The 26,082-nt window shown below is 41.1% G+C and overlaps 1 protein-coding gene across 2 annotated transcripts in view; it reads left to right on the plus strand.

Annotated features, from left to right (window-relative positions):
* The window catches only part of LOC110534107 (zinc finger and BTB domain-containing protein 20), a 34,707-nt gene extending 16,075 nt beyond the window's left edge, over positions 1-18,632 (plus strand). For both annotated transcript variants that reach the window (XM_036990511.1, XM_021618780.2), the window contains exons 3-5: positions 10,817-10,997; positions 12,902-14,446; positions 15,720-18,632. In XM_036990511.1, coding sequence (XP_036846406.1) covers positions 12,922-14,446; positions 15,720-16,249 — 2,055 coding nt within the window. In that variant the 5' untranslated portion in view covers positions 10,817-10,997; positions 12,902-12,921 and the 3' untranslated portion in view covers positions 16,250-18,632. The remainder of the gene's footprint in view (positions 1-10,816; positions 10,998-12,901; positions 14,447-15,719) is intronic.
* Positions 18,633-26,082: the final 7,450 nt, after the last annotated feature.

Genomic DNA, 26,082 nt, shown 5'->3' on the forward strand with positions numbered 1-26,082 from the left:
TTTTGAAAATGAGAAAAAAAGCTAGTAAGGAGTGTAGACAACTCAGCACATCACGTCATGACAACGTGACCTTCTTTTTTTTTGTTGTTGGAGGGATTTTTAGATATTTGTAGCAGTGTGTAGGTGTTTTGTTAATGTTGATTTTCAAACGTGACGGATTTTCTGCCAACAAAGTTTCATTAGCAGAACAAAGGATAAATCTATTAAAACCTGAGATTGAGCTTCCAGTCATTCTACTAAAGAGTGTTTGTGCATTTTGGGTGCATTAAGCATGTTATCAGGTCATTTGTGTGTTTATACTTAATAGCACAAGGGTTTGATTTTAAACCACTCAACTGTAATAAGAGATGTAGTCCTGTATATTGCTCATTAATTGAATTACACAACAGAATGTTGATGGGAGAGAACTGAACAATCAATTGGCCAATAATGTATTCAGATCAGAGTGTCATTTGCAGTATTGTTCCATTTACCTTGTGTTTATTTATGCCGTATCCAGATTTAGTATACTTTTTGGTGAATTTATGTGCAATGTAGCTCCTTACTGTGAATGAATAGATGTGACCTATGTGTATTTGGTTATTCATGTTAGTCAAACAATTTAGAAAATTGTGTGAAATTATAGAAATGCCTGGATGAAACCGTATGGCAGCTGCTATTGGGTTTGATGTCTGTCTGACCAATACCTTAGTTTACATAAACAATACCGTGACAGGAAACAAATTAGGTTTGAATGACTTGAATTAGGTTTTCCACTCATGACATTTGTGTTTATAATTATTTCGTCTGGTGTAAAAAAAAATATATATTTTTTTTTGCAATATCGTCAGTGTGCAAATACTATACAATTGTTGAACGCGGACCCATTGTCTTCGGCTTTATTTTCGGCACGGCGGTATGAATTACATGGCGATGAAATGGTTGAACCAGATTGATAGTACTCAGGTGCAACAACAAAAAAGAAGCAAAACACTACGTGCTGGCACTAATGGATAATAGCTATTAGCAGTAAATAAAATCAGAATAGGTCGGAATATTCTTGTGAATGGCACAGTATGCACAACACAATACACATCCCAGATTATTCATCGCCCAAGGAAGCAAATGGGTTGGTTCATTTCCATGAAAACCCCTCGCCCCCCCCCCCCCCCCCCCCCCCAATGTAGGCTCACATGTATCAAGGAGAAAATATACGCTTGTTGTGTGTATTGAAGTCACATTTGCATATTCAAGATGTATATTATTCACATGGCTGACATCGTCTCCTTTCACAAACCCGCCTCTCATCTCTGTCCTCAACCCCATCCCCCACCTTTTCATTTCCCCCCCCCTAGATGAAACTGATTTCCAAATTCAGCACAGTATTTGTCATGAGGTTGCCAACTAGTTAAAGCAGCTCTGATTAACCTGAAGTCAGACTGGGGATGCTGCTCTCTTCAAACCTTTTGTTTTCTTTCCCTGTGGTCTTTGTTGTGGCAGTAGGGCATGGCACTGGCAGTCTGGAGCATTGTGTCTGATTTCTAGCAGACGAACTGACCTCTGGGGACTTATTGACAGCTAACTACAGAGGGAAACAGTGCAGGGAGAGAGAGATAGAGAGAGAGAAAGGGAGAGCTGTGGGGAAGATCGATATCAGACAAATAAATGCATTTTTGTTTTTAAGAACATATTTCGCAAGTATAGTTGGATTCTCCCTGAACGGGGATGAAAAGAAAAAGCTACAGATTTTGGCAGAGGCATAATGAGTGAAAGAAAATGGCTGCCTCCAAAAAGGATCTAATTAATTTTGAAGGATCATCAGCCCCTTTCGTCCAAGGCAGGGGAGGGATGAGGGAAGGAGGCAGTGATACAGACCCCTGGACTGATTAGCATTCACTGCAGGTAGGAGCTGGCTGCTGCTCACCCACTGTGTCACAGCTAAAATGGAATCACTGTTGTGAGTGACAGTCTGAGCAGCTGAAGCCTTTGTTGCCCGTATTCACCTCACTTCACCCCTCAGGCAGGTGGCTTTACATGTCTAGATTGCAACTGAAGCCAGGGAGGAAATGTATATGCTCGTCTTGTCTAAATCTAGCCATGCAGAGGCCTTTGTCATCAGGTCATCATAGAATGTCCCTGACCGCACTATTACACCTGCATTGGCTGGCTTATTGTAAACTAGTGTAATTTCCCTCATGATTTCAGCACTTTGTCACTTTTCCAAAGCACTATGGTGAGAATAGAAAAGGGCCGCTTTATGTGCTTTCAAATGTGAGTGAGTGAGAGAGTGAGTGCATACCGTGTGTGCGCTTGCATGCGTGCATGATGATATGTACATTTTATGACTCTCCTTAATATAGAATGTACTATTGTACTTGAATTCAAATTCATACTGAGATATTTACCACAAATGATCTGATAGTAGGAATTGGAAGGTCTGACGTTTAGTCAGTGTTGGGCAATGGGCATACTGGATAGGCAATAGAGAAGTCAAAGAGTGACTACTGTCCTGGCAAGTGTGCTTCCACATTCAACTTCATCAGGGGTCCGCAAGTGTAGCTGCTGGGACCTTATTGTGATTGTATGGATTATAAGGGGTCACTAGACAATTGAGGATGTCCTATTGGTATTGGTGTGTTTCAGCTGTTGCCATGCATCACTCAACATCTTTTCAGCTGCATAGCAATGGCTTGAGACTTGGTTCATGGCTTCAGGCTTGGTTCATATGGCTTCAGACTTGGTTCATGGCTTCAGACTTGGTTCATGGCTTCAGACTTGGTTCATGGCTTCAGGCTTGGTTCATGGCTTCAGACTTGGTTCATGGCTTCAGACTTGGTTCATGGCTTCAGACTTGGTTCAGGGCTTCAGACTTGGTTCAGGGCTTCAGACTTGGTTCATGGCATCATTGGAAGGTCTTTTGCAAAGTCCCTATATCCAAATAATATGGCTGCCATGAGAGAATCATCAACATCTTAGCTGTGATTTTAACACAAAAAAATGGCCATATTGTGTCTGAGCAATTGAATTATGATGTAATTTCTTGGATGGCTTAGTTGGCGAGGCTATCCAAGCTCGTTTCCTTTGAGCTGTTTGACCTAAAACCCTGTGATTTAGTACAAAGCAATGGCTTGTTATGGAACCATGGTGCCATTTTGTCCAACATAGAAAACAAACAACACAAGCTCACAGCTTTATTTACTGTGCCGCAAACTATAATTCAGTAAGACAATGGAGGTAAACATTATTAATGTTGTGGCACACAGCTATCGACTTAGAGGTGATGTTGCATGTCAATCTGCTGTACTGTAACCACCACAGGCATTTGGTTGTTAGGAAACAGGTTAATGAGGTCCACATGTATTCAGTAAAGTAATATTTTCAAGGAAATTAAATCTTAATTAAGCCTACTATCTCTCTATTTCTTTCAAACATCACACTAACAATCCTACTCCAAACCATGCCTTCTAAAATAAAAAATGATAAAATAATGACTCTGTTCTGTAAAAAAAAAAAAAAAAAAGTGTTATCTAGGATCTAAAAAGGTTCTTCAGCTGTCCCCGTTGGAGAACAGGATAACCCTTTAAAGAACCCTATTTAGTTCCAGGTACAACCCTTTTGGTTTCAGGAAGAACCTTTTTGGTTTCCTTGTAGAACCCTTTACCCGGAAGGTGTCCACAAGGAACGCAAAAGAGTTCTACCTGGAACCGAAATAGGTTCTCCTTCCTATGGGGACACCCGAAGAACCCTTTTTGTACCCCTTTTTTGTGTTTTAACTAGTCGGGCATCACATTGTGTTCTCTTGGTTTATGATATTTTACTGTATGTCAATTTCATTGTTTTTCCCAAAGGTTGTCTTTGACTGCTGCTGTGCATCTACAAATCAGTGTTTAATTCTGTTCATCTGGCTGGTCTGCCAGGGGCATGGGCCTACTAATACAATGGAAAGTATGCAAGGATAAATAAAGCCCCCTTTTTTGTTTTTGAAAAATAAATATCTCAGCTCAGAGCAGACTGGGTAAGATAACCAAAAGCAGGAAATAAAATCGGATGAAAAGATAAATTACATAAAGTATTTATGGAGACAATTCCGTATTCATTGCCGTCACATGTTATGTCTTCTTTGTCTGTTGCGGTCAGGAACGGAAGTTAATACAAGTTGTGTAACTTGATGCGAGGACATTTTCCCAGTCAAATAAATGTAAGGATGGTTGGCGCCTTAGAATATTAAAACTGTTGTTGGTTACCCACATACACATCTACTGAAATGTAAGGGTTTTAATCAAGCTCAGTGCTTAACATAATACTCCTACTGTATACTGTATGATCCTATTCATGAAGACCATTCAGCAAAATAGATTGCAATAGATGAAGGACACGTATGGACAGAAATATTATGACATTTTTTGAATGGGAAGACATTGACACATTTGGCTGAGTTGACGAGAATACATTTGCCTGTGTTGTACTATAAGCATATCAGTCGCAGCATCTAAACAAGAAGACCACAACAGAACGGTTCAAATGAAATATGAGTATTTATTTATCCCTCAGCAAACTTCATGATATGAATAGGTTTATTTTGAGTTTGACATATGGACATTTCCACCATTCTGTGAACAGTAAAAACCCGAGGAGGCATAAACTGGCCGTAGTTGGACTCTTACAGTTTGTGGTCGTGCACATAGAGCATGATCCAAAATGATTGACACCCTTGATAAAAGATGAGCAGAAATGACTGTATAAAATAAATAATTGAAACACTGAGCTATATTGTATGGTCAAATGTGTTTCTGCTAACAATGTCTCTAAACGCTAGGGGTCATGTTATTTATTTTTGTGTCACCCAACAAATGTACATCCCTCGAGTTGGCACTTGGATTGGAACCAGTGCTTTGGTCGGATGACATGAAAATAAAGGGCTTTGGCCACTAACACCACTGGTGGGTTTGGCGTCCAAATGAGAATTTATGAGCAGAAAAGAACCCCCATACCTGTAAAATATGGGGGTGGATCCTTGATGTTACGGTCAATGGCATCATGAACTTTACCCAGTACGTGGACATTTTAGCCCAAAAAAACTGGTTGCCTCTGCTAGGAGGCTGAAACGTGGCCACAAGTGGATTCACAAAGAAATGCTTAATTGGCCACAAAATCAACATTTTGCAATGGCCATCTCAGTCTCCAGACTTGAACCCCAATGAAAACCTATGTTTTGAATTGAAGAGGGAAATCCCTAAGCGCAGACGAAGGAGAACAAGGATCTGGAAAGATTCTGTATGGAAGAATTGTCTACGATCCCACTCAATGTGACCAATGCGTTCTCTTTTAGAAAAAGGCTCGGTGTCGTTATCCTCGCAAGGTGAGCTATTGAAAGGTATGGAAAACAGCAGCGTCAATCATTTTGACACATACCTTTTTTTCATAAAAAAAAGTGTAATTTCTTGTTAACTCGTGGGAATTGGCCTATATGGATAGGGCTAAATTGAAATGTTTCTTACAGAATAAATATAAAAGGTATAGCCATGGTAGCAATTGAAAGGGAACAGTTTGGAGATTATGGGAATTAGGCGAGGACACAAAAAAGGTGAGGACACAACAGTTCACCTGACACAAGACTGAACACAAACATTACACTGTTGACTTTATGTGCATTTGACATTTACTGTACTTTTTGCCACATTTGTTGACAACGAAATCTGAAAATACTCTGGGATACATTCAGTAACATGGTAAGAACATTCCTGAAACATGTGTTGTAGGTGCAACATAAGACAAAATAATTACAAGAGCTTGAGTGAGAGGACTAACTGGTGTCTCCAAGTGGCCACACACCTCTCCAAAGTGGGCACATTTCCCAAGTAGTCTTCACATGCAAGGTGTTTTTTGTTGTTGAGCTCTCCTAGCTGTTCCGTTGAGGAACTCGAGCAAGAACACTTGCAGTCGTTTTGTTTGGAACACAACCCTGCATCTCCGCCGTCACACAATTACCGTTGTTCGTTGTTGTTTACACAACCCCGCCCCCCCCCCCCCCCCCCCCCCCAACAAAAACGGTCCACTATAAAACACAATATTGCGGTCTTAAGCTTTCACAATGCAATTGAGGGGAACAGATATAGGTGCTCATAGAAAGGAGTTATGAAGGTGTTCAAGTGCGTGTGTCGCTGCAAATGTTCATCACAGTAGACAAACTTCGGCTAATTCTGTTCAGCATAACCCCGGGTATAATAACATGTCATCGAACATAGTGATCATAAACGTGGACACTGTATATGACATGAGTTTTATGACATGGAAATGTGAAGTGCACATTTGGACTTCCTTGTATGACATCAAAGCAGTATTTCCTTTTTAATCCTCAACGTCTAATCTTTCAAACATACATCGAGTCCTCTTAATTTACAGAATTTCCCTCACTTGGTCAGTCCAAATTTTTGCGACAGTTGCCCAATTAGCGGGAGGGATGGGGGCAGTTTCTTGTTGTGCGCAATGCTCACGTTTTAGAGCGTCTTGTCAGTCAAAACCCATACAGAGCTGTGAAGCACAGAGGCCGAGCTCGGACGTTATGTAGAGGATGTTACTGTTCCAATTTAGGCATTTATCAGTGCCCATGCCATTTTCAACTTCTATACAGAGACGAGTGTAAAGGGTTAAACAAAATATATTTCTGAGCAAATTGTATTAGTATAAAATAATATCATTTCCAAAAATGTTTTGCGTGCAATATAGCTCAGTATTTCAATTATGTATTTTATACAGTCATTTTTGCTCATCATTTTCAAGGGTGTCAATAATTTCGTACCCCACTGTAAACTTGTATAGCTTAGAGTCTCTGTAAACCTCAGAATCACATGCCGGGTGTAGCTGAATGCCTTTTTGTGTTATGGTATATATGATTTGACTGTTTATTTTTTATTTAACCTTTATTTAACTAGTCAAGTCAGTTGAGAACAAATTATTATTGACAATGAATGCCTACCAGAAGGCAAAAGGCCTCCTGCGGGACGGGGGCTGGGATTAAAAATAAACTAACAATAAAATAAAATATAGAACTAAACACACATCACGACAAGAGAGACAACACAACACTACATAAAGAGAGACCTAAGACAACATCATAGCATGGCAGCAACACATGACAACACAGCATGGTAGCAGCACAAAACATGGGACAAACATTATTGGGCACAGACAACAGCACAGAGGGCAAGAAGGTAGAGACAACAATACATCACGCAAAGCAGCCACAACTGTCAGTACGAGTGTCCATGATTGAGTCTTTGAATGAAGAGATAGAACTGTTCAGTTTGAGTGTTTGTTGCAGCTTGTTCCAGTCGCTAGCTACAGCGAACTGAAAAGACGAGCGACCCAGGGATGTGTGCGCTTTGGGGACCTTTAACAGAATGTGACTGGCAGAACAGGTGTTGTATGTGGAGGATAAGGGCTGCAGTAAATATCTCAGATAGGGGGTAGTGAGGCCTAAGAGGGTTTTATAAATAAGCATCAACCAGTGAGTCTTGCGACGGGGTATACAGAGATGACCAGTTTACAGTGATGTGTCCTATAAGGAGCATTGGTGGCAAATCTGATGGCGGAATGGTAAAGAACATCTAGCCGCTCGTGAGCACCCTTACCTTCCGAATGTTTTGTCAAGTGCTACTGGATCATAAGCTCCTAATGTGGTACGCCATAGTAACACAATTTTTTAGATTTACAGTTGAAGTCGGAAGTTTACATACACCTTAGCCAAATACATTTAAACTCAGTTTTTCATAATTCCTGACATTTAATCCTAGTAAATATTCCCCGTTTTAGGTCAGTTAGAATCACAATTCATCATTTATTTTAAGAATGTGAAATGTCAGAAAAATAGTTGAGAGAATGTTTTATTTCAGCTTTTATTTATTTCATCACATTCCCAGTGGGTCAGAGGTTTACATACACTCAATAAGTATTTGGTAGCATTGCCTTTAAATTGTTTAACTTGGGTCAACCGTTTCAGATAGCCTTCCACAAGCTTCCCACAATAAGTTGGGTGAATGTTGGCCTGTTCCTCCTGACAGAGCTGGTGTAACTGAGTCAGGTTTGTATGCCTCCTTGCTCGCACATGTTTTTTCAGTTCTGCCCACATATTTTCTATAGGATTGAGGTCAGGGCTTTGTGATGGCCACTCCAGTAATTTGACTTTGTTGTCCTTAAGCCATTTTGCCACAACTTTGGAAGTATGCTTGGGGTCATTGTCCAGTTGGAAGACCCATTTGCGACCAAGCTTTAACTTCCTGATTGATGTCTTGAGATGTTGCTTCAATATATCCACAAAATTGTCCTTCCTCGTGATGCCATATATTTTGTGAAGTGCACCAGTCCCTCCTGCAGCAAAGCATCCCCACAACATGATGCTGCCACCCCGTGCTTCACGGTTGGGATGGTGTTCTTTGGCTTGCAAGCCTCCATCTTTTTTCACCTAGCACAACGATGGTCATTATGGCCAAACAGTTCTATTTTTGTTTCATCAGACCAGGGGACATTTCTCCAGAAAGTACGATCTTTGTCCCCATGTGCAGTTGCAAACCATAGTCTGGCTTTTTTTATGGTGGTTTTGGAGCAGTGGCTTCTTCCTTGATGAGCGGCCTTTCAGGTTATGTCGATATAGGACTTGTTTTACTGTGGATATAGATACTTTTGTACCGATTTCCTCCAGCATCTTCACAAGGTCGTTTGCTGTTGTTCTGGGATTGATTTGACCTTTTCGCACCAAAGTACATGCATCTCTATGAGACATAGCATGTCTCCTTCCTGAGTGGTAGGGCAGCTGCGTGCACCCATGGTGTTTATACTTGCGTACTATTGTTTGTACAGATGAACGTGGTACCTACAGGCATTTGGAAATTGCTCCCAAGGGTGAACCAGACTTGTGGAGGTCTACAATTTGTTTTCTGAGGTCTTGGCTGATTTCTTTTAATTTTCCCATGATGTCAAGCAAAGAAGCACTGAGTTCGAAGGTAGGCCTTGAAATACATCCACAGGTACACTCTTATTGACTCAAATTATGTAAATTAGCCATCAGAAGCTTCTAAAGCCATGACATAATTTTCTGGAATTTTCCAAGCTGTTTAAAGGCACAACTTAGTGTGTGTAAACTTCTGGCCCATTGGAATAGTGATACAGTGAATTACAAGTTAAATAATCTGTCTGTAAACAATTGTTGGAAAAATTGCTTGTGTCATGCACAAAGTAGATGTCCTAACCGACTGTAGTTATAACAAGAAATGTGTTAGTGGTTGAGTGTCTGTAAATTTCCCGACTTCAACTATATATATATATATATATATATATATATATATATATATATATATATATATATATATATATGCACTGCATCACCAAAAGTATTTAGACACCTTCTTGTCGAACATCTCATTCCAAAATCATGGGCATTAATATGGATTTGGTTCCCCCCTTTGCTGCTATAACAGCCTCCACTTTTCTGGGAAGGCTTTCCCCTAGATGTTGGAACTTTGCTACGGTGACTTGCTTCGATTCAGCCACGAGCATTAGTGATGTTGGGTGATTAGGCCTGGCTCGCAGTCAGTGTTCCAATTCATCCTAAAGGTGTTCAATGAGGTTGAGGTCAGGGCTCTGTGCAGGCCAGTCAAGTTCTTCCACACCGACCTCAACAAACCATTTCTGTATGGACCTTGCTTTGTGCCACAGGGGACATTGTCATGCTGAAACAGGAAAGGGCCTTCCCCAAACTGTTGCCACAAAGTTGGAAGCACAGAATCATCTAGAATGTCATTGTATGCTGTAGCATTAAGATTCCCCTTTACTAGCCCAAATGATTCCTCTCTACAGTTAGCACTATGCATTGGGGCAGGTAGCTTTCTCCTGGAAACCGCCAAACCCAGATTTGTCCGTCGGACTGCCAGATGGTGAAGCATGACTCATCACTCCAGAGAACGCGTTTCCACTGAGTCCAATGGCGGCGAGCTTTACACCACTTCAGCCGACGCTTGGCATTGCGCATGGAAACCCATTTCATGAAGCTCCCGATGAACAGTTCTTGTTCTGACATTGCTTCCAGAGGCAGTTTGGAACTTGGTAATGAGTGTTGCAACCTAGAGAGACGCAAGACATAGGGACTGGGAAAACCAGGGATTTGAAATCACGTTCAGTACGGCCTTGGTATGCACGCACGACACGCACGCACGACACGCGCGCGCGCACACACACACACACACACACACACACACAATCCAGTTGGAGACTTTTATATTGGAGAGCAATCCTTTTGCGATTGTTGCAACCTTTTATTAAATTGATTCAAGCTCCTGTGTCCTCTGTAGGTCCGCTCGAGGCAGGTTGTAGACATTTCTGGTCTCCTAAATGCTTCTCTGATAACGATCGGACTGTGAGCATAACAGTATGTCTATAGCCTTTGACATTTTATTCACAACTGACAAATATGATATGAGGAGATATAATATAATTGTGGGTACATCAGACCGAAAGGTGGATGGATCTCCTTTGGCTGTGTGTGGTTCACTGACCAGTGGTTTAGATAACGTCTGAAAAGAGATTTGGCCACGTGATTTCCAACCTTGACGTATAGTTGGCGGTTAACGGTCCACTAGAGTATTAGTCTAGAAGGTCCACTCACTCTTTATTTGAACACATCCATTGCATTGCATCCAACGTCACCACTTCCAAGTTTCCCCCCAGTTGTCTTTTGTAAGTTACGAGTACATTCGCTGGAGTCGGTCTCTACGTATCAAGGTCAGACACTTCTGCCTCAGAATGAGCATGTTGATTTCTGAATGGTTTCTTGTTCCCTCTATAGGGCGGTATTGCAGAGACCACTGTGGCAGATCGACCTGTGATAGAGGCAAGCAGAGAGGACGGAAGGTATTGCCTAGCACTGGTCTTCTCTCAGCCACCTCCACCAGGAACCTGTAGCAGTGTGTCCCGTGCCTCATCACCAGCCTCACACACATCTTCCCAACCAAGCGTCATCTGACTGTGTGAGTATATTTCTGTGGTCAGTCGGAGAGTGCCCCTCATAGTTAGGCTAGACTAGCAGCATGGGTGTGTTTTGCATGTATTAAAACAGACATTGAATATGGTTTTATTCATATAGGCCAAATCTGTCCTGCATGTTGCAATCATTAACATGTTCTGTTTCTGATTGTAGTAAGCCTAATGGATGTGATTTGGTTTGTTCTTTGAATTCGTTATTTTCTGTTTCATTTATTTATATAGATTTGCGATCATATGTGGTTTCCCAGGAACTAATAATAATAAGTAGTATTCATTAGTCCTTCCCTTGGTTTTTTGATAGAATGTCTTCGACAATACCTTTTATAGTAAATAGTCACCTAGATACAAGGCTTTCACCTTCACTGACAGGTGGTCAAAGGTAATCACTTGAGAGCTCTCCTTTTGTTGACCTAAAAGCAAGGCGTGGCCATGAATATACATTATCTAGATAGATCTTGATGATCGTGTTTAACATCAAGGGGAGGTGGGTTATTTTTTTTTTCTGTCACCATGGTTGCATAGTAAAGTAGCCTAATTTCATAGTGGTTTTACTGCTAAGCATAAGATAATTACAAGGGTGATAGTAGTGAAAAGGGGTCAGGTGCTATATGAATAAACGTGTGTGTGTGTGTGTGTGTGTGTGATGTACAGTACGTACCCAGTGAGTAAAGGGAGAGGCGTTGTATTATAGCAGTGGTTTTAAGAACCCTTGTGCTCCGGGTGTGGGTTATGTGGATGAATGAAAATATGTAAAACGTATACAGATTGTAGGAACAGGTGTCCAGTCTCACAGAGGAGCCATTCGTTTTTTGTTGTTGTTGAGGAGAGTAATAATGAGGCTGTTTGCTGGAGGACTAATGCAAAATCATATTGAGTGGTTTGATACAGATGAGGTTAAGAAAAATCGATGATGTTACGTTGAGATGAGATGTAATGGTAAAATAGTAGAACGCCCCATTTACACCACTCAAATGAATCTAGATTCCACGTGTGGAGGGACAAAGCGATTGGATGCCATTGATTGTCATTGTCATATCCAGTCTTGTTAAACTGATCTACAAATGTCCGGGGTAACGGTAAAACATTCAACAAGTAAGTCGTGTGTTGTTTTGTAGCAATTAGTTAATTCTACATGTAGATATCTAAGAAGAGCTTTAACAACGTGTGAATTGAGAGCAATACTGTGACACAGGAAATATCACGAAGCCTATAGCTGAGCCATTTTTTTTTTAGATTTGTAGTTTAGGAGACGGGCGCAAATACAAACTTAAACACGGCTTAAGCCTAGCTGTGTAACGTCCTGACATCCGGAGAGTAGGGTAGTTAGGAACCACGTCACAGTGCACGCTGACGGCTGGTGAACGAGGCTTTATAGTCTAAACCCACACCACCACCTACTGGGGGTTTGGAGTCTCATAGAAAATATATCACCAGACTTGTAAAGATAGGAACAAAACGAATTGGATGGGAACCATCTTGTTTGTTTCGTTCTCGCTATTGCCCTACAGATCCTCTGTCGTGCTGTTTTGTGCAGACATTCATCCAACTACGAACCAGCCAGTTTACCTCGACTGATCGGATTGTTTCAATATCAAATGCCAACATAAGATGAAAGAACAAAATAAATAAGATGACCACCGAAATGTGAGGAAATCACATGGGGTGGATGGGAAAGGTCATATGTTGAAGTGGATTAAATTGGGCATATCTGTGCTAAATATCGTGATTATGTCCCTACAACAGTGCAGCTGTGTTGCTTCTCAAAATGTATTTGATAATCAATTTCACGTTTTTTTTTTTTATTAGATTGTTGCTCATCATGTGGCCCACATTTCTAAAGATTGAGTCATCATTTAAAACGTTTGGTGTTTTCTTCTTCTTTTTCCAGGTGACATCAGTTGCAAGGGGATGACCGAGCGCATTCATAACATCAATCTCCACAACTTCAGCAATTCTGTACTTGAGACCCTCAATGAGCAGCGCAACCGCGGGCACTTCTGTGACGTGACTGTTCGGATCCATGGAAGCATGCTGCGAGCCCACCGCTGCGTGCTGGCCGCTGGGAGCCCCTTCTTCCAGGACAAGCTGCTCCTGGGCTACAGTGACATTGAGGTCCCCTCGGTGGTCTCGGTGCAGTCCATCCAGAAGCTGATAGACTTCATGTACAGCGGGGTCCTGCGGGTTTCCCAATCGGAAGCTCTCCAGATCCTCACTGCTGCCAGCATCCTGCAGATCAAAACGGTCATCGATGAGTGCACCCGCATCGTGTCCCAGAATGTGGGCCTGGCCGGGCCAGGGGGGTTCCCTGTCAACCCAGGAGACTCTGGGCAGGAGACGCCCCGGGGCACACCTGAGTCAGGCACCTCTGGGCCCAGCAGCGATGCAGAGTCAGTGTACATGCAGGCCACGTCCCAGCAGAACCTAGAGCGTGCGTACACATCGCATTACTCCTACTCCGGCCTTTCACTGCAGAATGGAACCCGTGAGCGCTCCCACTACGTAACCAGTATGACAACAAGCTACGACCCAGCCCTCGGCACGCAGAAGGACCAGCATGACCAGGACCCGCCGTGGATCACCCGCATCCACGAGAGGTCACAGCAGATGGAACGCTTCCTATCCACCCCTGAGACCACCCACTGCCGCAAGCAGCCCCGACCGGTACGCATACAGACAGGAGGCGTTCACATAAAGCAGGAGGCAGAGGACGAGTACAGCAGCTATGGTATGGATGAGTGCACAGAAGACACAGAACACGTTGAGGGTGTGGAGAGTGAGCCGAAGGGTGAAAGCTTTGACTCAGGGGTAAGCTCCTCCATCGGTACTGAGCCAGACTCCGTGGATCAGCAGCAGTACCTGCTTGGCTTTGGGAGGGAAGGGGTTGGAGAGGGGCAACAGTGCGAGGGGACCCCAGTGCAGATCGATGTCAATGACTCCTCCCCAGAGCAGATGCATGAGACGGAGGACAGGGGCACATCCCACGGCACTAGCGACAGTAACATGTTGCAGCCCCTGCCCAACCCAATCATGGCCCAGTCCCTGCCAAGTGCCCCACTCTATATGCGTCAGGCCGAATCTCACACCAGCAACCTGAGGATGCCGCTCACCATGACCAGCAACACCCAGGTAATGGGCACGGCCAGCAACTCCTACCTGCCCAACCTCTTTGCCACACAGTCGGCCAGCAACAACAAGCCCTTCCTCTTCAGCCTGCCACAGTCCATGGGAGGCCAACAGACCCAGTTTGTGGCCGTGCCGCCCCCTTGTATGCCCCCATTCTCTCAGCAGTTGATGGTACAGCAGCAGGCAGCGCGGGAACAGCAACAGGCGGCCCAGATGGGACAGGGGGAGAAGAAGCCCTATGAGTGCACTCTATGCACTAAAACCTTTACTGCTAAACAGAACTATGTCAAACACATGTTTGTGCACACTGGTGAGTACACTAGCTCCTCTTACCATTTTGCATGTAACACTAATATATTGCCATGAGTGGTTTGTGGTTCAAATAATTTCCCTGTACATTTGCAAACATAAAATACACAAACGCAATGAATGGCTCTTTAAGTTAACATGTAGCAATGGATAAATGTTTATTGTGTTTAGTGGCTTGAAGTATGTAGGCTATCTCTTGATGGTTGACTAATAGCAAACAAATATTTTACTAGCATAAGGACAATTACATAGGTTTTCTGTGCATGAAAGAACTATTCATTTTAGGGATTAACATCAAGGGTTCCCCCTACTGGCCGGGCAAGTGAACTTTCTGGTTTCTCCCCTTATTGAATTCATGGCAGTCGGGCAAGTTGAGCCTGCTCTGTGGTTTCCCCATTGGTCAGGTAGTTAAAAAAAAAAATGAAAACAACCAAACTGCAAATAATTCCAGTAGCTTAAATATGATATTTTTTTGGTTCCTGCCCATGTTTTAAGTGAAAGACAGAACATTTTTGGCATTTTATGGCCCTATTTTTTTTTACACAAAGAAATGCCATCAATTATCTTCACATAAACAATGGGGAGGAACCAGAAATATCAGTTTTAGGCTACCTTAATGTCAATCCCTGATTTTGATTCAGCTGAGCGGTACAAATGAGTTTTAAGGCTGTCGCATTGAAAAATGAACTTTGGCGGCCTGCATCATAGCTGATATTTCTGTATTTGATTAATACAGTGAGTGATACTTAAGGTCCTGTATGGTTGCCAGTGAAGCTAGTCCTGTAAAATATGACACATTGATGACTATTTGTAATTTAGAGTTTTATCAGTGGGTGGTGGTTGGTGCATAAATATTTGTAAAAAATTCAAAAATAGGGATGGCAACTACCACTGAGCAGGACGTTGGAAGGGGTTCTAATTCTACCAGAATTCATAACCGGGCTCTTTATATTCCAGTTAAGAGCAGAATTATGTTATTATAAATATTTTAAAAAATATATTCAAGCCGAGATACTTATTCGTAAACAGACGGAGGACGAGTGTGCCGATCAACAATGGCTGCTTGGCAGTGAGGTCAAACTTTGTTAGGGCATTGGTTTTAACTTGTTTTTTTTTGACGGGCACAGTCCTCGTTCATTTTCAAAATGACATTTTCAAGGCTACATTGGAAGAATCGAGTTGCGCTGTCGGTGTCCTTCGTTGTTTAGCACGGTTTTGTATTTCCCTGTCTCCCATTTTTCCTCCTAATGACTGTGACTTCTGTGTATATCCAGGTGAGAAACCACATCAGTGCAGCATCTGCTGGCGCTCGTTCTCCCTGAAGGATTACCTAATCAAACACATGGTCACACACACAGGGGTGCGTGCCTACCAGTGCAGCATCTGCAACAAACGCTTCACCCAAAAGAGCTCCCTCAACGTCCACATGCGGCTGCACCGTGGAGAGAAGTCCTACGAGTGCTACATCTGCAAGAAGAAGTTCTCGCACAAGACCCTGCTGGAGAGACACATGGCTCTGCACAGCACAGCGGGCGCCGTCACAGGGCTGTCGGGGGCAGCAGGCGCCGGTGGTCCCGTCTCCATTCCCATGGCCGTGCCCGAACCCGGCGCCGGAGTGGTGGCCCTCGCCGTGCCCGTCAGCGGAGGCGCCGGAATAGGGGGTGGGGTCGGAACAGGAGTGGGTGTGGCTGCGGAGGCAAGCTGCCAAGAAGGGACCACCTACGTGTGCTCCGTCTGTCCTGCCAAGTTCGACCAAATTGAGCACTTCAATGACCACATGCGAATGCATGTCTCCGATGGATAAGTACAAATAGATGCACTTCTTTAAAAAAAAGAATGAAAAAGAAAAATGGCACTAGATTTTTTTATTTTGGGGCATGAAGAGTAATGAGTATAGACACTGGCACATTAAGTTTCCCAGAAAGGAGTTTTTTTTGTTGTTATTCTAAAAGAAAAACAAGATGGTGGCCTTAAGGCTTTGTAGTTTGATATTGATCCACTGGATGGATCCTTACTACAGGCCTCTAAATGTATGCTTTCCTAAAATTACTGATTTATGTGTTGAACACTACCGAAAGGCCTACGAAAGAAACACACACATACACAAATTCAAACTTACACACCTATATACAGTATAGATATATGTTTGTATGAGTGTATGTGTTCATGTGTGTATGTGTGTGCTTGTGTATTTGTATGTGTGCGTGACTGCTTGTGTGTGTGTGCGCGTGTGCAAACATTGCCATGGAATTTCTAACATGGTAAATGTGATCCCATATTGACCGTTTTGGGCACTATAGGCGTCCAAGCTTACTGTGGTATGATTTTCAAATAAACAAAAAAAAAATATCTGGCTTGGGCTAAAGATTCCCTCTTAAAAAATATTGTTGGTCACAAGTTTGCCTTCTTATGTCGGATAAGAAAAGGAGAGTAATTCATTTGACACTGGGTTTTTATTTATTATTATGGTATCGAGGGATTAAAATGCAGCTGTTGTGGAGGTACAAGTTGATTTGACTAATTGTACTGAAATGTAACTTCCTGTGAGTGGGTATAGGAATGGTTATTTGGTTAATGTTTTACTGTCCATGCAGTTTGATGGTTCAGGTTAAGTTGACGAAATTAGGGTTGTTGATAAGACAGTATTTGAGCAACAAACAAACAAAAAGTAATATTGTTAGGAGTTTATTTCGTTTGCATACACTGCCACTAATATCTTAGGAGACTGTTAAGGCTATAACTTATTAACAGAAGACAGAAGAAAGTTCTTCTTGACCTAATCTGTTGCTAAAGGATTGTTTAGTTCTATGAAGAGGATTTGACATGTGCAGTTGTGGCAGGCTTGAGTATGTCACCAGACTTATCATGATTGCTGCTCCCACAACGTGTACCAGACTGTTATCAGCTGTAGATTACAACGCGATTCGTCATTATTACTATTATCGTTCAAATGATTCAAAAAAATATATATATATATTATTTGATAATGGAATGATTTACCAAGAAAGTTTAAAGACAGCCGTCAGATGGATTACCGGTGAATTGAGAATGATTCTGTGAACTTGCATTGGACAGAAATATCATCCTATGACCTAACACTCTTGTCTACCCTGTTCCTAAGGATATGACCCAGCTATTTGAGCAGGTGGAGAAAATGAAATGCACTACTCCTGAAATCTTAGCTCCACCTGGTGGCCCAAATGGCATGTCTAGTCCGGACATGACATGCAGACAAGAGAGACACGAGGCAAAATAAAGCACGATAACATATACCCGGGGTCAATAATTAGCCTACTTCATAATATACCACAATTTGCAGATGGACTTTCCAGACAATAAGATACATTCCTGTTTTCACCGGATACCTAGACACAAGTGTGTACAGAATAGATTTGGGAGTAGGGAGCGGGGATACCGTTCAAGTGTCACGTCACTCAAAGGCTCTGCTCTGATATTTGTCTTGTTGTTCTTGCATTTTATCCAAAATAAGACAGACACGTCTGCCTGCAACTGCAATCTGACGTTTTTGCTCATTTCTTTGAGTAGACACTTTTTTTTATAGTTACAACGATGAGATCGTAACTAACCACAATTACAGTACAGTCTGAAAACAATATGTTGTAGATAAAAACAAAGTGCTGCATTGCAAATTTTCTTCAAATGCCTGTGCTAAATATTGAATTGTTTTACTTAAGTAAATTAAATTCTATGATTTTCGTTTTTTTTTTTTCATTTTCTAAAGGAAAAAAAAAAAAAATTCTTAAAAGCTTGATAAGAGGACTGCATTATTTTCTTGCATATATGTTGCACTGCTTAAACCGATAAGTGCACTACTGTTACCAGAGATATTTTAGTTTTAGAGAATAATAATCATTTTTTATCGAATGTTTGGTTGTAGAATTCACGTGTTAGAATAGCTTTTGTTCTATTTTTCGATAAGGTAATTCAACGTTTATTGGCTTTTGTTATTGCTTGCTACTATATGTATTGACTTGTGCTGTGTTTGTGCAAGCATTTATTTTTTATTCAAATCCGAACCATCGTGTGAGCTTCTCTCTGTTTTTACCCTTTTTAATGTATGTTTTTCAGGAGTTAATCCCTTCTAACAGCAGTTATCGCACTGCATACATTAGAACAGATGCTGAATTTTCATACAAAAAGCATTCATGCCAAATGATACACCCCCCCCCCCCCCCCCCCCCCCCCCCCCAAAAAAAAACTTTCTTTTTTTATATATAGTGCGCGTGGACATAAATGATACACATAAATCATAGGCGTGTTTTAGACATTTCTTTGGGAATAAGAGGGTGGGTGGGAGATTGTACGAAGCTTATTTGCTATTTGTAAATTGTTTCACAAGTGTGTGTCTCTTGTGTTTTGTATGTCTGTGTGAGTGTTTGTGTGTGTTGTATAATCAAACTGTTGGTGTCCCAAGTGGATGTGTAATACCTGAACTGTAGGGCTTCCTTTGCAATATGCAGTGCAGGTACTATGAGAAGCAGCTTTTGCTAACTCTCATGGGCTAATAAACACATTTGTGATGCACATTTACAAAGACATCTATTGATCAAACATTGATACTGGTAAATACATTGCCCCTATTGGAAGAAGTATATGGCATTTTGTGCCTAGTGCTTTAGTTACCTTCATTCAGCTGGTTGCTATTTAAAAAGGCAAGGTGTACCTGAGAAAACTCTCCCGCCAGCTTCACTGTGTTCTATCTTTGTCTCTTTCAAATGGGAAAAGCAAGGACGTGATGAGGACTGTAATTAACATAGATCACAAAGTTCGGATATCCTCATATCAGAAACAACGGACCTACTGCATGCATCAGAGCGGTGTCTTCATATTATGTCATAGAGTCTCCATCTGGTCACTGAATAGCATGTGGTTGTCAAGCGAAGGAAACAATATACACTCCCCTACGTGTTTTGTGGAACAGTGAATCTACATGTTTAATTTGTCTCTATACCCCAGCATATTTTCATACATATCAGTTTTACCGTTTAGAAATGAAAGCACGCTATGTATGTAGTCCCCCCATTTGAACGTATTAGAAGTATTGGGACAAATTCACTTATAGTGTATTATATTTAGTCAAAAGTTTATTATTTGGTCCCATATTCCTAACACGCAATGAGTACATCAAGCTTGTGACTACGAACCTGTTGGATACATTTGCAGTTTATATTGGTTGTGCTGTTGTGCTATGCCCACTAGAAATGAATGGTAAATAATGTGTAGTGTATTTTGGAGTCACTTTCATTGTAAATTAGAATATCATATTTCTGAACGATTATAAATTAAGGTGGATGCTACCATGATTATGGATAATTATGAATGAATCGTCAATAATGATGTGTGGTAAAGTTACAGAGACATAAATATCATGCCCCCCCCCCCCCCCAAAAAAAATGTAACCTCCCTGTTATTGGTAATGGTGAGAGGATAGCATGTTTTGAGGGATCTTTGTGCATCTGTAACTTGGTACATTAATGTAAAAGTGTCCAGAAACATATTATTTTCTTATTTACAATAAAAGCGACACCAAAATGGCAATAAGTATTCACTATAAGTGAATTTGTCCAATATTTAAAATGGAGATACATAAAGTGCTTTCATTTCTAAACGGGAAAACAGATATGTACTGTATGAAAATACCTTCAAATAAAAGGTGATATTCTGTACTGGCGCTTCATAAGGCAATATTAAACGTTTTAGCTTCGCTGTCCAAATAAATACGTAGGTGAGTGTATGTGACTTGTGATTGGCCAGCAGTTTGTTATCCTCTGCTGCAGAGATCTCTAGGGGGAACATAAGCCTATACCTGCTTCTACTCTATAGCTTAAATTGCCACACTAAGACAAGGAACACTGAATGGCTGCATGCAATGTTAATTTGTCTCTATTCTTGGAGGACTCTCTGTAGGCGTAGGTTTGCTGAGGCAATGTCCTTAACAGATGGGCTACAGTATGTAAGGGACTGCTGTGATCTATTTTGATCACATGTTATTGCTCTGGCATACAGTTGTTGTTGTTGTTGGTGTTGGTGGTAGTGTTCAGGGCCGTAAACCAGGGTCTTAGTCTTAGTGAGGTCCGGACTGTTTTAAGAAAGTTGAAGCTCATTTACTGCATTTCGATACAGTTTTTAAAAAAATAATCTAAAATGCTATTTGGAGAACAGCAAACGTGACCCCAGCCATTATCACACTGGTTGCTGTAGCTTCATTCACCTCAGTCCATCTCCAAACACACAGCCTACTGGCTATACAATTAGCCGCTACACATGAACTCAGAACTGGGATTAAAAACTATGATTGAATACGTACAGAGGGATATGTTGGCAGAAAAAAAGTATTTCATTAACGAAAAAGTAAACGAATGAGTTTGTTTTACAGAACAATTGTTTTTGCAGTTTTACAGCTAATCTCCTGCCGTTCTCCACATGTTGCCATGACTTATTCCATGTGAATGATATCTGAGTGAGAGGGACTAACTAAATCAATTGGAATCCCCCTGGGGTGCCCTGCTTGCCCAGTCGGTAATTCAGCCACGATTACTACAAGTTTAGATAGCTGGCTAGACTAACTAGACTCATTTACCAATCTGAAAATGTGTTACTGACATGGGCTAATTGAGTGACTGTCAGTGAGTGACATATAACAACAGGAAAACTACTGATGCACAACTACGCTTTGAAATTGCACCTTGTGTATTCTACTATTCTAACTCTCAGCAGTAAGTTGAGACCCTGACGGAGTTCCATCTTTTGAATTCCCCCCAAAAAATTCAGACCTGTGACCTACTATGTGGTTTACAGCCCTGGTGGTTGTCTGCTCTATGGAATAATATAGAAATGGTCAACCGTCTAGGCAGAGCAGTACAGTCACCAAATGAGTCCCAGTAAACACAGTGTGTGCCATGCACCGCGAAAGCAAGTCCAACCTTCAGTTTCGCAAAACCAGAATAATGAATGCACTCTATGATAGCCATGGAGCCATCACTTATTTATAATGAAACCAAGACCAGACAATAGTTGCTTCCAAGTGTATTACCAGTGAGATAATCTAGCATTATTTTGTGATTATCAAGATTATCAAGTGATATCAAGTGATTGTTTGGACCACTTGGCAGTCTCATACAGTCAGCCTAAATTATATTTATGTAACACATGAATCAAATGCACTATTGACTGTAGATGTCTTTCTTAAAGTGCGTCATTTTCTCGTTGTCACAGGTTGTGTAAAAAGACAATAGCGATGTAGATGTTGGTTTTTGAGAGACACCGTTTTCGAGAGCGGATTTGGGCTATAAATCATCCATATTATCCCATGGCTGATGAGAGGTTCAATGGATTTATGACATGACATTGACAGTACTGAGGTATAGGCCTGTTGGTTACCCATAGACGGTTGACCTCACTCATACGTGTGTTTTAAGGCAAACTTGACTTACAAGCAGAAGCTTAGCATTAGTATCATCTTATGACACTATACATTGACATGGCTGATGAACTACCTAGGATTTGTTTTCCAACGGTGCCATTTCCCCCTCTCCCTGGCCTTACTTATAACAGCTCTCTTTTTGTTTCATTCACTTATTGTACCCGTGGCTGATGTCCCATTGTTGTGTTCAATGAATAGTCAGAACGTTGTGAAAACATGCAATACAACCCTGAAATACACCCCTGTCGTAATTGTACCAGTTATGTTTGTAAGATTGCTATAACGTAATGTGTTTTTTCAACTATACAATATACTCACAGGTATAGAGCTACGCAGAATTAAGCCTATAGCTCTTCGTTCGGTGTTTTATAACGGTCACTATCTTATATTTCACATTTTTACTTAAGGGTAGAGACACAGGATCAGTTTTTCAGTGTTTGAATCATCTGTGTGCTTGTGTGTTTCAGGGCTTAACTTTGACCTTTTATCTTGCAACCATTGTCTACCGGTGTATTTGTAATTCATTTTTAGTTAGTGGGCAAACAGGATAGACAGCCATTGAAGACATCACAGCTTGCCAGAAGCACATATCTTCTGGATGGACACAAACCTCTTTTCAAATGAGAGACTTTGGGGGGGGGGGGGGGGTAGTGATATGCTTGAATGCCACAGCACATGTGATATACACTCCTAGAAAAAAAAGGTGCTATGTAGACCCCCCAAAAAAGAGTTTGTCAGCTGTCCACATAGAATAACCGTTTGAAGAACCCTTTTTGGTTCCAGGTACAACCCTATTGGGTTGCAGGTAGAGCTCTTTCTACAGAGGGTTCTATATGGGTTCTGCCCGGAACCAAAAAGGGTTCTACCTGAAGCGAGAAAAAAAAGCGTTCTCCTATGGGGACAGCCGAAGAAACCTTTTGGAACCCTTTTTTTCCCCCCCGAGTGTACTTCTAGTTCTAGAAGGCTTAGAAATACTCATGCTATTTGTCTAACAGCTTACATCAGTGTCCTCACATTCATTTCATGTGCTTCCACAGTATCTTGCATAGTAACTCAGATAGTAACGAACAGTTACCCTGACAGTACACCTGCTGGCATACATTATATAGATCAATTCCAACTACATGGTATCAGTTGAATCTAATGGATATACAGTACATGCACCTCTTCATCAACAACACGTATAATATAAACGTTTTGAGATACAGACAGAACTGCAGCTAAATGAATGTGCTTTGAGGGATATAAGGAGTGTGCCTATCTATCAAGTGCCTATTTGTACAGTACTATACGAAATCTTCATAAAGTAGTTTTGCTCTCCTACAGTACATTTTCCAAATATATACAGTATATACACATGATAATCTATACACAAATGATAACAATATTTATACTACTACAACAACAGTGTTGGTCATAGTCATAACACAGTGCATCCTAAGAAAGCCTTTTAAAATATCTTTATCCGCCTCAAATCTTCTATTTATATAAAGATAGATTTGTGTTTTTATTTCCTGCTGTCATACATAGTTTTGTAACTAATACATAAAGAGAAAACCGCTATGATAAACAACTGGAGTCATAGCCCACCCAACTCTTCTTCATTAAAACAATGAGTAAGCATGTACAATAATATGATATAGTAGCTGGTCCCTATCTTCATATTTGCCATTACACACACACACACAGAATTGTTTTGTTTGTCTAAAACGATGTAATCTCAAAGAGTTTGCCCAGGTTTGTAAGCACACCTAAATTGTCATGACTTTTGGCTTATCAGCTTTAGCTATCATTCTTCTGCCATTCTGAACGGGGGGGGGGGTGGGGGTCCTTAGACATAGCGTAGTTGTTCTCTCAGAATTCAATGATTACGATCTCACTTCAGACATCCCAGTCAGTTGAGCACATACCGTGTGTTTGTTCCCTGCTTGTAGTTCATATCGATGGATTGCGTGTATACTTGTGTCTTTGTGCTGGTTCGGGCGATGATAGGCAGTCGAAATCCATTTCTGACCTAGCAATCAACTATGCTTCTCTGTCCCTGCACATAGCTACACGTGCACCTGCATTTCTGTGCATGGTCAGTCACACAGATGGGGTACTATATTTGATTCAGCTACTCCAGTCTACAACACCACAGCAATACCAGTTAAAAGTGCAAACGCGTTTTACGTGAAGAGTAGCAAGCCTTTGTCCGAGTGTCGACTGTAATAAGTGTCCTTATGAACCAGAATCGGACAGCTGTCCCATATATCAGCCTCTCTTCAGCATTCTTCTCTTTACTATCGTTGTATAAGAGTATTACTCTCTAGAATATGATTTGGAGATCAATCGTCATTTTTTTCTTGTTTGCGTATCTCTAACTTGAATTGGTAGGGAAAAGTTCATGCTATACATTATCCGAGCCCAATACGCGCCGCATATTTGACATATTGACATTCCTGTATTGTCCAGAACATTCCTAACTAGTCTGGCATCACTTTACGTGACTATGTTGTAACAGACAACGTGACCCCCAACAGCCTTACTAGGACAGCAGATCATTTACTTTCTCTTCACTATTCGCTGGTCTGCTGGTTATTCTGTCCTGGGACATTTTCCCCTCTAAGTTGGTTTATGTTTAGCTGAATATCCGCAATAAATCCCACTCGTATTGATGTTTCCATTTAAATGTCACTGGTTAGCTCAAATTTAGATGATTTACAGGTCAGTCTCAGTCTCTGCTCTGGTGCCTGTCTGATTGGGTTTCATATGCAATATCTCAACACCACCACCCCCCCCCCCCCCCCGGTAAATGTTGTCTTTTAGTTATAGAGAATACTGAGTCATCCAGAAGCTGTGGCGTTTGAAAGGTGCTGAATAAAAGAGCCTCAACAGTAGCTTGCTTAGCACCTTTGGATGTCTTGGGGCTTTCGGCAGCTCTTGAACTTCTAACATGTCCAGAAGATAGTTTATGTCTACGGTAAGATTAAGCAACATGCACTGCACTGTGTTACCCATATGTTTTTCTAAGCTGGTCCCTCTTTCACCTAATAGGTTCGGTTAACACTTTCTGTCCACTTTCGGCTGTGTTCCCCTTCCCCCCCCCCATACTTGTGGTCTCAGTCAGCATGCAATCATATATAATTAGTTTGAACATGCAGAACTTCCATGACAATACGTTGCTTTGTGTTGTTGTTGAAGGTGTGTTGTTGTTGAACCATTAGGGGGTTATTGAACATGTTGGATGACATGTTTTTTTGTTCTTGCCGTAAACACCAAAGAATCATAAGAATATCACAGTGTCTTGAGTTTCAAGCAGAAAGAACATAATCTGTTGTGTAAGCGATAACAAAGACTACCAAGATGTACGTTCCTGTACATTTGTACGCGTTCAAATCTGGCTAGATGGCTACTGTTCTATTTTATTTTGATACTAAAGACAGGGTGCTTGTGAAAATGCGTTACTGCGTTTCATACTCTGATCACGATCGGTAGACTGTAGTTGAATAGTTGTGTTGATGTGCCTACTGTAGACCAAAATAGCTTTTCTAAAGAAATTCAGCAAAACAGAAAAAATAAATCTGACACGTAGTAGCTGGGATGTAAAACTATAGCATGTTATTACATGAATAAGATTTTAAATGTTGCATTGTTCCTCTGCTTAAAAGTAATACCCAATATCTATTAGTTATTTTTCTCTACATACTCTCAGCTAATTGATTTAGGCCTTTCCAATACGCATTTGATTTGGTTTGATTCATCTGTTTGTCTTTGTTTGATCCGTTCGTCTGCTATTCCAGTTTTCAGTAGTTGATTTCTTCCTGCCGTATTGTTGATTTCAAAAGCTTTTATTCTCTAATAAACAAAATGCACTGGATTGGTGGAAAACTGATACTCAACTGAAGTGCCATGCACAATTGATCAATTGGCCTGACTAATATTCAAAAGACACGTCTCAAAATGTTTTTCAAACATATAGTGGAAGATCCATAGCGAATTTATACTGTGTATTTTTTATTTTTCATACTTTGAGATGGACCAAGATGCTAGTTGTTTTTGCACATATTTGTTAATTGGTTTTGCAATGTGTTGATGCCATTGAGTAAAAGAGTAGGAAGATAACAACCAATCCAAGTAACGCAAAGAGGCCTAAATCTGATTTAAGGGCCTTTAAAAAAAAATGTTTTGCCTACAATACATTATATATACAT

Source organism: Oncorhynchus mykiss, chromosome 10 (assembly GCF_013265735.2).
Source record: "Oncorhynchus mykiss isolate Arlee chromosome 10, USDA_OmykA_1.1, whole genome shotgun sequence".
Lineage (NCBI taxonomy): Eukaryota > Metazoa > Chordata > Actinopteri > Salmoniformes > Salmonidae > Oncorhynchus > Oncorhynchus mykiss.